The sequence below is a fragment of the Sceloporus occidentalis genome, unplaced genomic scaffold, assembly GCF_023333645.1.
Source record: "Sceloporus occidentalis isolate IW3139 unplaced genomic scaffold, rSceOcc1.0.p SCAF_1, whole genome shotgun sequence".
Taxonomy (NCBI): Eukaryota; Metazoa; Chordata; class Lepidosauria; order Squamata; family Phrynosomatidae; genus Sceloporus; species Sceloporus occidentalis.
Genome location: NW_028316981.1, coordinates 100829712 through 100847562, shown reverse-complemented (window position 1 = coordinate 100847562; position 17851 = coordinate 100829712). Strand labels below are relative to the sequence as shown.

The 17851-nt window shown below is 43.4% G+C and overlaps 1 protein-coding gene across 1 annotated transcript in view; it reads right to left on the bottom strand.

Moving 5' to 3' along the window:
* Positions 1-12450, bottom strand: part of SLC22A4 (solute carrier family 22 member 4) — a 71208-nt gene extending 58758 nt beyond the window's left edge. The window contains exon 1 of the mRNA XM_089530708.1: positions 11965-12450. Coding sequence (XP_089386834.1) covers positions 11965-12360 — 396 coding nt within the window. The 5' untranslated portion in view covers positions 12361-12450. The remainder of the gene's footprint in view (positions 1-11964) is intronic.
* Between the last annotated feature and the right edge of the window lie 5401 nt (positions 12451-17851).

Sequence of the window (17851 nt, the reverse complement as noted above, 5' to 3'; positions counted from 1 at the left end):
ACTTATTGGTCACTTGGCGGTCCTTGTTCTCTGTAGAATTCTTCTCTACCACTTCATTTCAAATGAGTTGATTCTCTTACTTTCAGCTTGTTTCACTGTCCAGCTTTCACAATTATACACAGAAATCAGAAATATTGTGATTGCATTATAGAAAGATCTATTTTCAAAGTTTTTCTCTGTAGTGCACATACACATATTTCTGCATGGCAGTGCTGAGATCTATGTACTGCTTCTTATTCTTTCCAGATAATTAAACTTTCTGACAGTTTTGATTTTCAACATTAATTTTCTCTCTCTCACACAGGTGTTATTTTCAGCTTACCAACATTAGTAAAACAAGAAGAATTTGTAATTGCTTTAACAAAAGCTCTTCTACTTTACAATTTAAAAAAGAGATACACATTTTGTTGCAAATTCATTTATATTCTTAAGGTAGTAAAAGGTTAAACATAAACAGAAAGTAGAATACGTACTTAATGCAAAGTTTCATCAATTTTTAAAAAATTCTCTTTACATTTTTTCCTTCTCTGTAGTAGAGGCTTAAAATGTATGAATATATATATAGAGAGAGGAGAAAGAATTGTCCCTTTCAACTCTTGCTCTTTCTGGTCGAAGAAACTTGCCTTGACACAAAATGCCAACTTCAAAGGAAGGATTTTCCTCAATCAGCTGCAGGGGAGAACAGGATTAAATTTCCCCTCTCCACTGTTAATTATCAGCCCCAAACCTGAAGCTAATGTAATTTGAACTTTTAAAAAACTGCTTGTTAGATACAAATGAGCATTAATTTGGCCCTTAATTCCTACTGACAATCTTTAGGGGGTGGAATGTACAGAATGGTCAAGATTTTTGTTTCCTCCTTGCCGCTGCTGTGTGTCCTTTCTTATCTCCAATGCACAAGATGTGTACAGCCCTGGCTAGCAAAAGTTTTCCAAACATGCTATCTGTTGTCTGCTTTGCTAGTGATATCAAGAACCGTAGTTTCGTCTTATCTCTCCTTTGCCCCCCTGAGGAATCAAGAAACAGGGAGGGAGCCAAAGGACAACTTCCACTGTGCCCACTTTCTCTTATCTGAACTATCAAATTCAGCTACTATTCTAACTTTCCTAAGAACTATTATAACTCTAGCCAACCACGCTGTGGCAGTGTTTGCTACCTCTGTGTTTTCATATATTCCTCTTTAAATATAAAGGCTAAGAGCGTATGTTTTGCTCAAAAACTCAAAAAGGTCAGAGGAACAAAACCAAACAAGTAAACTAAATGCCAATATCAATATTCTGAGAGAACTGATTTTGATTATTGTGACTACTTCCCTACAGGGGCAAACTAAATTCCACCTCATACCTAAACTCAGAGTACCATTATCTGCAGGAAGCTCAAAATAATTGGTATCAGCATAAACAAGTCAGATTAAGGGACCTTTGGATATTGTAGTATGTATGGAGTTCCACAGATACCAAAGAAGAAGAAATGCAGAGTTTATAAAATGGAACAGTTTTTATTCTTTCCTTATAGTTGTGATGGAAAACATGCATGAAGAGACCAGGATCTCATTCAATGATCATTCCTGCCTAACTAGGCTATGGTTCAAAGCACACTGCATAAATAATCCAGTTTGAGACTGCTTTAACTGCCCTGGCTCAGTACTAGATAATTCTGGGAACTGTAGTTTATTGTGGCCCCAGAGCTCTCTGATAGAGAAGGCTAAATGTCTCACAAAACTACAGTTCCCAGAATTCCCTAGCATTGAGCCAGGACAGTTAAAGTGGTCTCAAACTGGATTATTTTTGCAGTGTGTTTTGGACCAACTTTCATCTGATCCTGCCCAATAGTTCCCACCAGACAGCTAAACGTAAAGAACCAGAGCAACTAATAGAAATCTTAGAAATAATACCCTGGAGTAGACAGCATACAAACAAATTTATGAATTTGCTAATCTTTTATTATGGCATTCTCCTCTAGCTTTCTTTCCATGTTTTCCTTTGTCCCTGCTGACATAAGCATTGAAATCAGACAACAGGGCAGAGCTTTGCCCACATTTTCGAGGACCTGCTTCAGGCACTGTCAAATGCTGCAACAATGCAGCTGAAAGAAGAGAAGATGTTATCACAGTACAGTAATACTTTCATCATATTATCTGATGGACAACAGATGGCTCTCAGCTAGAAAATATAGATAGCAATTATCAGGAATATGCAAAGCAGAATGGCAGCAGAGGACTGCTGTTCCTAGAGAAGAAAACAGGGACAGGAGAGCATTTATTCTACATGCAGGCAAGAATTTTATATGCTGCAGGACAGGTTGCTTACTTGTAACTGTGTTTCATCAAACGATCGTCTGTGCCCTTACATGTGGGATGTAATGTGCCTACGCAGTACTAATTTGGAACTTTCAAAGCAGTTAGCTGGAGTTTTTGGCGGTATATGCCTCCATATTTAAGCTCCCTCTGGTGTCCTCACCCCAATTCAAAGTCTGCAGCAGCAGGACCATAAGAGGAGTGAAAGTAACACTAGAGAGGAGGAAGGGTGGGTTGTGTAAGGGCACAGATGACCACTGAAAGAAACACAGTTACAGGTAAGCAACCTGTCCTCCTCCTTTGTGGTCTCTGTGCCTTACACATGCAGGAATTTAGCGAGATGTCTTACATCAGTGGAGGAAGGAGTGTCACACACTGGAGGAGAAGAGCACAGCATGGCCAAAATGCAGCATCTCTTTGGGATCTGTTGTCAATCGGGTAGTGAGAGATGAAGGTGGACTGCTGGGACCACGTTGCGGCACAACAAACATCTTGGAGAGGAATGCCTGCTAGGAAGGCAGTGGATGTGGCAGCCGCCCTGGTGAAATGTGCCTTCAGTGGAGAACGAGGGTTTTTGCCAGCCAACTCATAAGAGAAATGGATGGTAGATGTTACCCAATTAGAGAAATGCTGAGAGCCTGTTGTCCCAATTTCGATTTTGAATAACAGATAAAAAGACATTTAGTTTTAAGTAAATTGGCTGTTCTAGGCCAGAGCACTGCATTCGTCTAGGGTGTGAAGAGACATCTCGAGGTCAGAGGACAGGTTTTGAAAAAAAGGCAGGGAGGACAACGTCCTGATTGAGGTAAAATTTCGAGACTACTTTTGGAAGGAAGTAGATGTCTGGGCATAGGATAACCTTATCCTTGTGGAATCTGGTGTAAGGCTCGGAATGGAGGGCACAGAGTTCACTGCCTGGCAGAGATGATGGCAACCAAGAATGCTGTTTTCCAAGTCAGAAGCCTGATGTCACAAGTGGCCATGGGTTCAAAGGGAGGTTTTTGTAATGAGACAAGATAAAATGAATGCTCCAACTGGGAGGTGGAAGTGTGATTGGACAGCAAAGGTTTTGATAGCCTTTGGGGAAGGTCTTAATGAGATTATCAGAGAAGCAGGAGGGATGCCCCTTGTTGCTGGTACCACGAAATGGGAGATAAGTAGCACCTGGTGGATGAAAGTGAGAGGCCCTTCTGTGCTAAAGTGGAGAGGAATTCCAGAACATGGTGAGTGGAAAAATCATGTGGAGAACTAGAAAGTCTTTGCAAAAAAGAAAAAGAATGATTTGCGTTTATAATCATAGGACTGGGTGGTTGACGACCTATGTGCTGCCTGGAGAATCCGTCTTACTGGGGATGAGATTGTTGGGTGATCATCTACGCCATGAGACGAAGCCTGTGGAGGTCAGTGTGCCTCACTGTCCATTAGTTGATGGTGAGGTGGTCTGGGTGGGTTGGAAGGGGGAGCAAGTCTTTGTTGGAGAGCTGAATCAGAGGGGAGAACCAGGGCTGTCTGGGACCCCATGGTGTGATGAGGATGCAGTGCGCCTTGAACCAGTGTAGTTTGGAGATCACCTTATCAGAGAAAAGAGAGAGAAAGCATAGTGGAGAGGTCCCAGCCAAGTGAAAAGAAAGGTGTTACTGAGGTTGTGATTTGACCTGGGGAACCTAGAACAGAACATCTTGCACTGGTGGTTGCAGGGCGAGGCAAAGAGATCTACCTGGGGAAAACCCCACTGGAGGAATAGGTTGCTGGGGACTGATGGGTGAAACATCCGCTTGTGGGAGGATAGCGTGGTCCTGCTTAAGGAGTCCATGATTTCATTGGAGTGGCCCAGGAGGTGGATAGACACAGGGTGGATGGATCTCCTGATGCACTAATTCCAGAGTTGACAAACTAAGCTGATGAGGCTCAGGGATTTCGTCCTGCCCTGTTTGTTTATGTAATATACAACAGTGGTGTTGTCGGTTGCAATGAGGATCGGGAAGGTTTGTTGGGCTTTGATGACGGCCAGCATCTCTAGGGTGTTTAAGTGGAAGGTGGACTTTGACTTGGTCCAAGTCCCTTGGACAAATAAGTGTTTGGTGTGGGCCCTGGAGAGAAATGTTAACTATGAAAATGAGATGCAGTTGGGGTGAAGAGAAAGGCATGCCTTTGATGAGGTTACTGATTGAGGACCAATATCAGAGGGACCATTGTAGATGTCTTGGTATTGTGAGTGGTTTCAATACTGGGTCGAGGCCGTGGTTGAAGGAGGCAAGGAATCATGTCTGAAGGGGGTGCATGCACAGCCATGAATGTGGAATTATGGCAGTGTTCAAGGCCATGTAGCCCAAGAGTTTTTGGACTTTGTGTGCATGGGTGCACCTCGCACGGAGTAAGTGAAGGGTTTGCATGTGAATCCTGAAGGCTTTGTCAAGAGGGAGAAAGGCTGTCTCCATCGCAGAGTCTACCACCACACCAATGAAGGTGATGGACCAAGTTAGAATGAGATAGGACTTGTCAAGGTTGATGACCATCTCAAGATGGCTGGGGAGATTGAAGATGAGATGATGTCTTGCAGTAGTTGTTATCTGGATCAAGCAATGAGTAGCCAGTCATCTATGACTCCATTCTGTCTGAAAAAGGTTGCAGTGGCTGAAACACAATTGGTGAAAACTCTGGGTGCGGTGCAGAAGCCGAATGGAAGGGTGGTGAACTGAAAGTGGTTTCATCCAGCACGAAGGAAAGGAACCTGCAGTGTGAACTATGTATTGAAATGTGAAAATAAATGTTAAGTCCAGGATCGCAAACCAGTCCCCTTGTTGGAGTAAGGGAAAAACATCGCAGAGGGATGTCACCTTGAACCTTTTGGTTCTGATGTGGTCATTGAGTACTCTGAGATCTAAGATTGGACAGAGGCCTCAATCCTTTTTGTCCACCAAAAAATAACAAGAAAAGAAAGATCGGTGCCTGAGGGCAGGAGGGACAATCTTTGTGGCAGTTCTGAGGAGACGATTTTGGATCTCCATGCGAAGGGCCTCTGATGATGTAGAGGGACAAATGCCCTGTGGGACAAAGGGATTCGAATTAGATTATATTTCTTTATTATCTTATGTGTATTGTTATTGTTTATTGCTACTGCTCTGTATTTCCCTATTGTTGTAAGCCACCCGGATTCCTAGTGATTGGGCGGGGTATAAATTATATTATTATTATATTAGATGATGTAGCCGTCCTTGATGATGCTGAGGACTCATGTGTCTGTAGTAATAGAGGCATGTGCAGTGCAGAATGGATGAAGTTTGTCTAGGAAGAATGGTGGACAATTTGGGATATGCGGGGTGTCAAAGGTACCATTTACCTTGGTCATGAGGTAATTTCCGTGACGGACCTTGCTTGGGCCTGTGTTGCTTAGAAGGCAGATGAGGCCGAGATGGTTGGTTGGTGGATCTGTTCTGATGCTGAAAATGATTTGATGATTATGTTTGAAATCTCTGGAATTTGGGTCTGCATTGGAAGGATGGTTGAGGGAAACCAAACTTTCCTGCAGTAGTGTGCATTTCGTGAGTGAGTTTGAGCTCACTGTCTAGAACACCAGAGGGGGCTCATATACATAGGTGTGGAGAGAAAGGGCTACCAACTAGAACACAAGCTAACTGCTTTGAAAATTCCAAATTAGTACTGCGCAGGCACATTACATCCCACATGTGTAAGACACAGAGACCATGAAGAATAATTTCATTTTAATAGTATAGCCTTTTTGGAGCACAGAAACTACACATCTCAAGGCTTCTCATTTTGGTTTGAGGAGCAGCTACTGCTTATCTTGTTCATACATAGTGGCAAGGATAGATTTATTGTAAACAAGTAATTAAGAGAGGTAATCAGAATACATGCAGTACATGAAGAAACAATTGAGGGGGAGGGGACAGAAACCTGAGGCCTGGATGCAAGTTCCACACTATGGTATGGCCATTATGTTCTATACAACTTCTAGTTGTAGAACTAATATTTTAGAACACTAGTTAAGTAAGCTACGTACAATATGGCCCATTCTGATAAATTCAAAACCACATATACTTGCGTATGCTTGTATTGTGCTTTTTAAGATCACATTGTCACATAAACAAAAAGGGGACAAATGATTCCCTCATTCAAAGCAACATCTTAAAAACCAAGCGTGTCACTTAAATGGTAAGGGTATAATACAACGAATATCTTATTTATTAGTTTAAGCCATTTATACTTTGCTTTCCAAATAGACTGTCCCAAGATGTTAACATTTCACCATCTTCTTCACGCAGTGGCCCCACCATTTCCTTGTTCTTCCTTTTGCTACAAACATAACCCCCCCCCCCAAAGTGGTTTTTTGTTGTTGTTTTAATTCACCACAAGACTAACACTTTCACATGCACATTGGACATTATAAAGGAGATAGACTAACATGGCTCAGCATAAAAAGTAAAAGGGGCTGGATTCCTCCTCTCTCTCTCCTTTTTATACTGGAGATTACACCTGTTGTTTAAGTACATTTGCATCCATGAATCAATTAGCTGTAAAATGTTTCATTTCATCTCTTCCACACAAATAGTCACAAACTGAGGTACAAGAAGGACCAATCTGTCTGCCCATGTTTTCAGTTAATACGGGGATGGGGGCTGATCTGTGATTTAAGCATCCTTACTTTGGGGTGTATAACTCCATATTTCTTGCTCGAATTCTAGGTTTTTTTGTTTTTCCTATTTGAGGAGAGTCTGCTATTAATCAACCTCAGTTTTCAATTAAAAAGAAACTTTAAATAAAAATAACTAATGTCAACAAACCAGTCTAAAATGCTAAAAATACAGGGAGAGGACCAATACTGTTAGCACGCGCTACCCCAGATGTCCACAACTGATTCCATGCAGCAATCACAACAGCAACAAACACTGGAATAATATTTTTTAATGTAGAAATGTTGTCATTTTATGAAGGATTAGGAAACATTCTGTTTCTTTGCAGAGAGAAATTTTGAAGAAAAAGTACTGGGGAACACATTTGTATTTAAATAAGATTAAGTAGTCTTCTGAAAAATCTTATAACAGGGCTTCTTTAGAAAGATCTGTTGTAAAGTTGCCTACCTAAACAGACAAATCTTCACCACAGTGTATGAGTGGGGTTAATACTTGTGGTGAGCGTGGTCTTAAAAGCTTTTAAAATGACAATGAGGTATCTTAAAATGACACTGAGTTACTCCATTTTTAAAGGAAGAAATAAACAGACCTGATGTAATCTCTATAGATTATTTTACACTTGGTTTGATGAACAATATTAGTACCATGTTCACTCCTAGATTAGGGGTATAATTTGGCAGTCTAATTTTATGCACAATGTTTTTCTTTTTCTTTCTGAAGATAGGAAAAATGTTTTTAATGAATACAATCATTGAATGACACACCCTTAGCAACCAAATTAATGTTATTCTGTATGAGTAAATATATATAATCCAATTGATCTAAAATAACCTGATAGAATTTGTGGGCAATCAGTTGCTCCTTCTCCCCGTTTCTTCTATTATTTTTACTCAATAACTACACAACTTCTAGCATGCAGGTCTCTATGTAGCTTTCGAGGGGATGAACTTGATAAAAGATTGGAGTTGGAGCTTATAAGATATACAAACTGGTAATAGACTGTATGAAAAGAAACTGTTTATTAAGAAGTGGAATGCCTATATCAGGATTTTTTTTCTTGTAAGAAGAATATATTATAATCTTGCGGATTTATAGGATGATACCAACAATGCTTTTGTTACTGTACTAAGGGGAGGGTGAGAGGTACACAATTTAGAAATTGGTAAAATACATGATGTTTATAAAGAGGAGAAAACTGTTATTTGGTATAGTTTTGTACATATAATGACTTTTGTAGAATTGTTTTGCATGGAAAGTAATAGCAATAGCACTTTATGTTTCTATACCGCTTCATAGTGAACTAAGCACTCTAAGTGGTTTACAATGTATTAGCCAATTGCCCTGAACAAGCTAGGTACACATTTTACCAATCTATGAAAGAAATGGAAGGCTGAGTCAGCCTAGAGCACTGCAGGATCAAATGAAATCACAACCAGCATTTAACCGCTGCGCCATCAGAGCTCCTAATAAAAAACTGAATCTAAAATAAACAAATAAATAAAATACTGAGCCCAGGATGTAAGGCTAACTCCAAGCAGAGTCCCAAATCAAGTAGAGCCATTGAATCAGTAAGTATCAATAAGTCCCATTCATTCACTCTACACTAGCTGGAACTAACAGTTAGATTTTGCAATGGTATTTTTTCAGAACAGAACATGGAGAAATAGAATGGTTTGCAAGTGGAAGGGCAGTCAGGCAAGGCTGTATTATATCACCTTATTTAATTTGTATGCTGAGGGCATCATACAAAAAGCCCACAGGAAGAAAAACAACACATTTGGGATGTGCTGGATAAGAGTTCTGAGAATGCTGTGGACTGCTAAAAAGACCAGTGGATGGATTCTAGAGTAGATCAAGCCCAGACTCTCCCTGGAAGCCAAAATGACTAAACAGAGGTTGCTGTATTTTGGCCATATCAAGAAAAGAAAGGGCTCACTAGAAAAGGCTACAATGCCTGGTAAAGTGAATAGGAAAAGAGGAAGATGGCATTACAGATGGATACTCTTCCTGATGGAAACTACTGCCATGCATCTGTGGGAACCTGAGTAGGGCTACTGATGACAGAGTGACTTGGAGGTCTCTAATTAATAGAGCTTTCATGGGTCGAAGTCGAACGGGAGGCAGTTAACAGAATAAAACTTTGCAATGGAGAGTTTAACACATTGAGCAGCATCAATCTGGATGTGCTGAATGATGTGCCAGTAACTGGAGGAGCTGTAAGAACCCTGGACTAAATCCGCAAACAGGTTCCAACTGAATGATATTTACAGAAAGAGGAATGTAATTTGTTGTCCCCTGAGGGGTAAATTTACGCATGTCAGTGGCTTGTGCACATCTCTCTTCTGGCTTTCTCAGGGGAGCCACATTGTTCACGTATCCTAATCAGGAAGGTTGCTACTTGAAGATGTCAGACATTATTACCATGTCAGACAGATAGAAATGATGCTGCAAGATGCAAAACAAAAGGTCCTCCTTTTCCAGGACATGCTCTACATTTCAGCCTCCTGTCCAGGAGGAATTCCAAAATGTCCCCCATTTTGAGCAAGACTAAGAAGTACGAATATACATTTCTATGTGTATTTTTTAAGTTTTATTTGGTCAGGTCCTCCATTTTTCGTGATATGCATCCTCCTTTTTCTGGACACGCTCTCCATTTCAACCTTCTATCCAGGAGAAATTCCACAAGGTTCTCCCTTTGGAACATAACTAAGGAGCATGAATTTCCATTTCCATGAGTGTTTTGAGCTTTTCTTTGATCAGCTCCTTAATATTCCTTGCCATGTCCTATATTAGGCAGTCCCTTTTTCCTCCTTTGTGGTAAGGACATCTGGTCACCCTGCTTTCCCCCCATCCCAATCTCCTCCCTTATGAGCATGAATTTACATTTATAGGAGTGTTTTCTAGGCTATTGTGAAGTTGAAGGCTTCTAGAACATGACCACATAGCCTGAAAATCCAATCCTAGATTATTTTTGGTCAGGCCCTCCATCTTTCCTTAATGTCCTCCATTTTGCATTGCCTCATTCCTCCTCTGCGGTGAGGACATCTGGTCACCTTGCTTCCCCCACTCACTTCCTTTTAACATTCAGTACAGCACTCCCCCCCCCCCTCTCCCACACAGAGGCAAATGGCTCTTCCATCTGGGCTCACCTTCCCAAGAGGACCAGACAAAGGCAGCAACAGAGGCCAGGAAAGCGCCACATGCTCCCCCCAGCCAGGCACCTTCTCCAAGGACTGGCCCAGGGAGACCCTCGGGCTGCCCTCTTTCTTTCTTTCCTTCCTTCCTTCGCCTCCTTTATGCTCCCACTTTAGGAAGGTCAGCAGGGAATCTGGTGATGGTGGTGGGAATATACCTGCAGGTGCTTCTCCTCGTGAGGAGTCACACCTGCTGGGATTCTTGCTAGTGTAGAACCAGTCAAAGGGCCAGAGCAGGGTGGCCAGGTGTCCTCACCACAAAGGAGGACCAGGCACCACAAAATGGAAGACCTTCAAGAAAAAAAGGGAAGACACCACCAATGACAACCTTTAAAAAAAACTAATAGAAATATAAATGCATGTGTCTTTGTCGTGCTCAAAACTGGAAGATGTTTTGGAATTCCTCCTGGACAGAAGGCTGAAATGGAGGGCATATCCAGGAAAAGGAGGACACTCGGTCACCTTGAATTGGAGCCCCACCAGTTTTAGTCTGGCAACCCCAGCCATTGCTGGAGTCAATGGCTGTGCATCTCCACAGCCCCAGCTCAATGTTTCCTCATGTCTAGGGTGAACAGAGGTCCTCTTTTTCCAGGATACATCCTACATTTCCGCCTCCTGTCCAAGAAGAATCCCCAAATGTCCTCCATTTTGAGCAGGACTAAGAATCATACATTTGTCTTTTTATTTGTATGTTTTTAGTTTTTATTTGGTCACGTTGTCTAGTTTTTTTTAATGCCCTACATTTTGCAGTCCCTTTTTCCTCCTTTGAGGTGAAGACCTCTGCTCACCCTACTCATGCCTCCACATCCCCACCTCAATGTTTCCTCCTGCCTCCACATCCCCACCTGAACAGGGGAATCAGATGTCCTCCTCGTTGCAAAGGATGGAGGCAAGGCACCACAAAATGGAGGGCGGGGAAGAAAAATGGAGGACATGACCAAACGAAAGGATAGAAACCCTCACATAGACATGTGAATCCGTGCTTCTTAGTGGTGCTCAAAATGGAGGGCATTTTGTGAATCCCTCCTGGACAGAAAATAAAAGTGAAAAACTCACCTATATACATGTAACTGCATGCTTGTTAGTGATGCTCCAAATGGAGGACATTGGGGAATTCTTCCTGGACAGAAAATAAAAGCTAAAACCCTTCCTGTAAAGGTAAATTCAGGCTTGTTAGCCACGCTCGAAATAGAAGACATTTTGAGATTCCTCCTGGACGGGAGGCTGAAATGTAGGTCAGGTCCTGGAAAAGGAGGAGGCCCCCAGTCTCCCTCCCTGAGTCTCCACATTCCCCCCCCCCCGGCTCAGCAGCAGGGGAACAGATGTGTCCTCGCCAGAAAGGAGGGCAATGCACCGCAAAATGGAGGACGCTGAAGAAGAATGGAGGACATGGCCATATAAAAGCTTAGAGCTGTTAGACCCCCCCTGTCTATAAATATAAATGCATGCTTCTTAGTCACGGCCTCAAAATGGAGGACGTTTCGGGGCTTCCTCCTGGGCAGAAAAGCTACAAGCCTTCCTCCCATAGACCCAGTGATGCTGAGGACGGGGTCATTTGGGGGCTTCCTCCTGGGCAGAAAGCAAAGGCGAGACCCCTCCTCCTCCTGCCTGCCAATGCCTGCCTGCTCCTTGGCCATGGCTCCAGGATGGAGGAGGCCCTTCGGGGGAGGGGGGGGTCAGAGGAGCGGAGCTGGGTCTGCGAGCGAGAGAGTCCTGGGGAGGGGTGCCCTGTCCTGCCCACGAACGAAGGAACGAACGGACGAAGGAAGGAAGGAAGGAAGGGCCGGAGGGAGGGAGGGCGTGAGGTCGTCGTGGTCGGTACCTGGGTGACGATGGTGGCGAGGTAGGGGCTGGTGCTGTACTCCCAGCCGTCGAGGCAGGGCTCGGTGGGGACGAGGCTGAGGTTGACGTCGGTTCCCGGGAGCAGGCGGGCGGCGGAGAAGTTGCGCAGGGCCTCGAGGCGGAGGCGGCGGCAGCGGTGGGGCCCCGTCCTGCCTCCGGGCCGCTGCTCCTCGGGGATGCTGGCCTCCCTCCAGGCGGCGCTCAGGTTGGCGCCCTCGGGGACCCGGCACCGGTGCTCGGGGACCCCCGCCAGGAACACCGCCGACATCCCGTTGAACCCGTTCGGCACGATGCTGGCGCTCAGCAGGAAGAACACCAGGCGCTGGAACCGGCCCCACTCCCCCAGGAACGACGTCCACGAGTCGTAGTCGCCCATGGCCAAGGCACCGGAGGCGGCGGCGGCGGCAGCGGGAACGACGAGGCACCGGCAGCACTAGCACCAGCAGCTGCCGCCCGGAGCGGCTCTTCTTCTTCTTCCATCCCTGCGGAGGAGGGGCCTCTCCCGCGGACTCCGCCCTTCCCACGCCCACCGGGAAAATGGCCGACGACCAGGGCTGCTCCTGTCAGGGAGAGACGGCAGCAGCGGCAAGCGCCCTCCGTTTGGGCGGGAAAAGCACAGCCCTCCTCAGAGGGAAAGCAGCAGCAGAACACCTTATAAACCTCCCCCTTGACATAAAATGCTCCTTGAAAACACTGAAGTTCTGGGCCATGCCAGCAACTGCCAGGTCAACATGTACAGGGAAGCCATTGGCACCCACAAACACCTGGACAGCCTCCACAGGGAGGAAGAAACCCTTCAAGTGAACACAGTTTGGCTACCAGCACAGCAAAACCAAGGCCCAGCAAGTGCACATGAGAAGCCACTCACAGTCAGGGTCATAATGGACCTCTGATTCAACAGACACAAATCCTCTTTGCATATCCTCCCACCCTCAGGCCTCGCCATCAGCAACAGAACAGTACACAGATTAACATGGAAATCATTCCCTCTCAAACAAGGGTCACACAGTATAGATATACCCCACTCTCTTCCATGCCATCTACCATGTGTATATGTATATATATATATACACACACACACACACCACTCAAGGATAGCATTCTCCAAAGGGATGCTAGGAATAAACTCTTATATAACATGGCCACATAACCTGAAAAACCCACAAAAAACTCAGGACGTTATCAGACAAGGGAAGTTGGAAGTATAATCCAATGGCAATCTGAACACAATCATGGGTTTCACGTTATTGCGTGATAGGCTACCACACGCAAACTCGGGCAATGGCATGTTATTTTGGGGCAATGGGGAGCCAGTTTGAACACAATTTGCATTCATGTAAATTTGCTGAAGTAGCGAATTCACATGAATGCGTTCTGTCCCCACTTTCTTTTCATTCAAAATTAAGAGAAATTCCTCCCATGGGATAAACTCCTTAGAGAGCCTCTTTGTCGCATGAGGGAACTCTGAGGGGAGGATGTGGAGAGAAGGACCTCCTCACCCCCAAGGAGGAGCACAGGGGCACCTCAAAGTGGAGGGCTTCCGAGGAAAAAATGGAGGGCACGGCCCAATAAAAGCTAATACAGCAAAAAACATGCAGTGTTGGCCATTTAACAAATAAAAAGATTGGCCAACAGAAATGCACAATATACTTGTTGCAAGCTTCCGAAGCTCCATTGGCTTCTTCATCAGGCAAGATATTACAAACCAAACAGGAGGGGGGAAAAACTCATTGGAGATGGAGTCAAATGCCTGTATATTTAACATCTTAACTAAGGACAGAAACAACCACAGAATGCAGGCATCTTACTAACATCTCCAATTTTCCTCTTGTTTGGTTTGTAACATCTTGCCTGATGAAGAAGCCAGGAGAGCTTTGAAAGCTTGTAACAAGTATATTGTGCATTTCGGTTGGTCAATAAAAGGTATCACTCTTTTGTGGATTTTTGTTTTTACTCAGGGGCAAAAAAAAAAAACCCCACGAGCTTCTTATGAATGTAGACCATTCAAGAAAAAAGATGGAGGACATGACCAGCTACGGACACTTGTATAAATGTAGATTCATGCTTCTCAGCCGTAAAATAAAGGATGTTTTGAAGTTCCTCCTAGACATAAGGTTGAAATGTAGGACATAAGCAAGGTGTCCAGATGTCCTCACCACAAAGAAGGACCAGGCACTGTAAAATAAAGGATCTTCAAGAACAAAGAAGGGCATGACCAAATAAAAACTCAAAACATACATAGAAATGTAAATTCATGCTTCATTAGCTGTAAAATGGAGGATATTTTGGAGTTCCTCCTAGACTTGAGGTTGAAATGTAGGACCTGTCCTGGAAAAGGAGTGCTATCTCAAGATCTGAGATTTACTTCTTAATATTAAATTGTTAATACTCAAGGAAACTTTAACTGAGACCAGAAGATTGTCTTTGTCAGAATATTCCACATAGTTTTATGACTGGAAGAGACAGCTACTTGGGATATTCCTGTCTATGTATGAGGCCGTGCTTTCTGCCTTTTTGCCATACCTTGTTTGGTATTTTATAGATTAGATTAGATTAGATTAGATTAGATTAGATGTTGGACCCTAAATATAGGAATGAAGTACAGTGGTTCTGCCCATGGATATAAAAGAAGTTGGGAGGCTGTTGTTTCTTTACTGGTAATTTGAGAGATATGCTGTACTGTACCCAGTCATATTGCTTTACAAATCAACAATAAAACTTGTTCTTGTTTTAATCCTCTAACTCTTATTTGGACATTGGGTATTTAGAGGGAATATCTGTCTTTTTCTAGACGTAACAAGAGGACCTGTGGTCACCATGGGGATGAGGAAACATTGACGTAGGGGTGTGGAGACACAGCAGGGTGGCCAGGGATCTTCCTCAGCCCAAAGGAGGACCAGGCACCCCAAAATGGAAGCCCTGACCAAATAAAAGCTAATTACAGCACACAGCCAGCACAAAATATTAAAATGTTTACAAAAACTACACTGCATTGCATCCATTGGAAACAACATATTCTAGCATACCGTATGAATACATATATACATATAAATGTCAAAGATAAAATCCAAAGTCGTACACCTAAATGGATTTAACAGTATACTAAATATATGGGTATAACAAAGATAACTGACTACTATCAAAGTATCTCCGGAAGAAGTTATAGTAATTTACTGCATCTGTTTTAAAAAGTTTCTACAGCAAATAATAGCAACTGCAAAGAATTTAGCAACTTTGGTAGTTACCTATTCACTGCTGTCTGCAAAAAGATAGTCCACATAAAATTTCTCCTGCCTGTCAGGAAACTTTGAGTTATAAACAGGGCACGCTGTTCAGAATAAAGGGAGCAACAAGGGAGAATATGGCTAAATAAAAGCTAATAGAAATTGATGCTTCTTAATCATGATCTCAAAATGAAGGACATTTTGGAGTTACTCCTGGAGAGAAGGTTGAAATGTAGGCTGTATCCTGGCAAAGGAGGATGTGTCTGGCCACCCTGGACATGAGGAAACATTGAAGCGGGGATGGGGAAACATAAACAGGGTGTCCAGATGTCCTCACCACAAAGGAGGACCAGGCACTGCAAAATAAAGGACCTTCAAGAGCAAAGGGCGGGGGGGGGGGGGGATGACCAAATAAAAGCTTACAAACGCTTATATAAAAGTAAATTAATGCTTCTTAGCCATAAAATGGAGAACATTTTGGAGTTCCTCTTAGACACAAGGTTGAAATGTAGGACCTGTCCTAGAAAAGAAGGACCTCTGGTCATCCTGGACATGAAACACTGATGTGGGGATGTGGAGATATGAGCAGTGTAGCCAGAGGTCCTTGCGAAAAGGAGGACCAGGCACCCCAGAATGTAGGTTGTTCAAGAAAAAAAATAGAGACATGACCAAATAAAAGCTAACATACACTCAAGACAAATTCATGCTTCTTAGTCATGACCTCAAAATGGAGGACATTTGGGAATTCCTCATGGACAAAAGGCTGAAATGTAGGACATGTCTTGGGAAAGGAGGACATCTGGACATCCTGGACATGAGATGGACATATGGAGACATGAGCAGGGTGACCAGATGTCCTCACTGCAAAGTGGCACAAGGTACTGCAAAATGTAGGACTTTAAAGAAAAAGGAAGGATCTCTCTCTCTCTGGCTTTTCTTCACGAACAAAGATTCAGGAAGGACTCATCCCGCGCTTTCCACAAGCGCGTTGATGACTAAAAAGGCCGATTTGAGATAAACAAGTCCAGTTGCAGAAAGCACAGCAGAATGTCTCCTTGGGTGATGTTTCCGGGTTGAGGTTCTTTCTGTGTTGTCGTTTCTCTTCAGGACTCATTTGGCATGAGCTTTCAAAAAGGGCTGCAGCATTGTAGATAGTGCATCTCCATGTCTCCTGAATCTGATGCAAGGCCAGGGCGGACCATTGTTGGTGATCAATTTGGCCGAGCCTGGGATGTTGTTTCAGGGAGTCCTTGTATCTCTTCTTTGGAGTGCCCCTCTTACGCTGACCCGTGGTGAGTTCACCATAGAGTATTATTTTGGGGAGGTGATGGTTCTTCATCCTAGAAACGTGTCCTGCCCAGCGTAGCTGCGTCCTCAATAGCATGGCCTCAATGCTGGAGATCCCTGCTTGCTCAAGGACAGCAACTTTCATCACATAGTCGGTCCAGTGTATATTTAGAATTGTGAATAAGCGTTCGAGGAGTTGTAGGTGTTGGTGATATAGGTGACCCGTGTTTCAGACCCATAAAGGAGAATAGACATTAGAAATAAAAGCTAAAAACATGAATGTAAATGTAAATGCATGCTTCTTAGCCATGCACAAAATGAAGGACATTTTGAGAATTCCTCCTAAAGTTTGAAATGTTGGATATGTCCTGGAAAGGGAGGACCTCTGGACACCGTTTGCAGGAGCCAGAGGATGAAATGCATCAAAGCTGGGGGTGGTATATGGGACTGGAATGGGACTCCTGTGGGATTCATTTTTGCTCAAAGAGGGGACCTTTATGCTCTTTCAGAAGATGAAAGTGGCCTCTGTGAAGTAAATCAGTATATAAAAGCATCTTTTAGCACCCTTGAAAGAAGGCAATTTTAGTTTCAAAGATGCTATAAGGTCCTTTTGCATATTGATTTTCCAGACTAACACAGCTATATCTTTGAATTTTGTGAGATAAAAGTACCTCTGGAAGAAATAGACAGAATAGGACTATCCCTATTGCCTGGCATGTTTTCAATACTTTCTCCAAAGGAATTCATTTGTCAAGGAAACCTATTCAGGGGTTGTTGTGTTGGCCATATTGTTGTGTGCCTTCAAGTTGTTTCCGACTTATTGTGAGCCTAAAGCCAAGAACCTATTGTGGGGTTTTGGGGGGGCAAGTTTCTTGGGACTTGGACAGAGGGGGCTTGCCATTGCCATCCTCTGAGGCTGAGAGTGTATGACTTGGCCAGGGTCACCCAGTGGGTTTACATGGCAGAACTAGAATTCAAACCCTGATCTCCAGAGTACTAGTCCAACACTCAAACTACTACACCATGCTGGTAGCAAAGTACAACATCCAAAATCCACAAAATAATCGTACCTTTATCTGGCCAACCAAAAGCAGAAAATACATAATGTATTTTGTACATTTTGGCTGGCCAATTAAAGGTATCCTTGTTTTGTGGATTTGGGATGTTATTGTATTTCACATTTGTCAATGTATTTCTTTAAAAATTCCAGAATCTTAGACTGAAGGCTTCTGGAATATTTTCTGTCAACAGGAGAAAAAAACTTTTAGGGATCCTAAGCAACATGTTCTTGAGCATCTGCTGAGTGCCTTTCCTCTGTGAATGCTTCTTTGCTTATCCTGAAACTGCCCATGATAT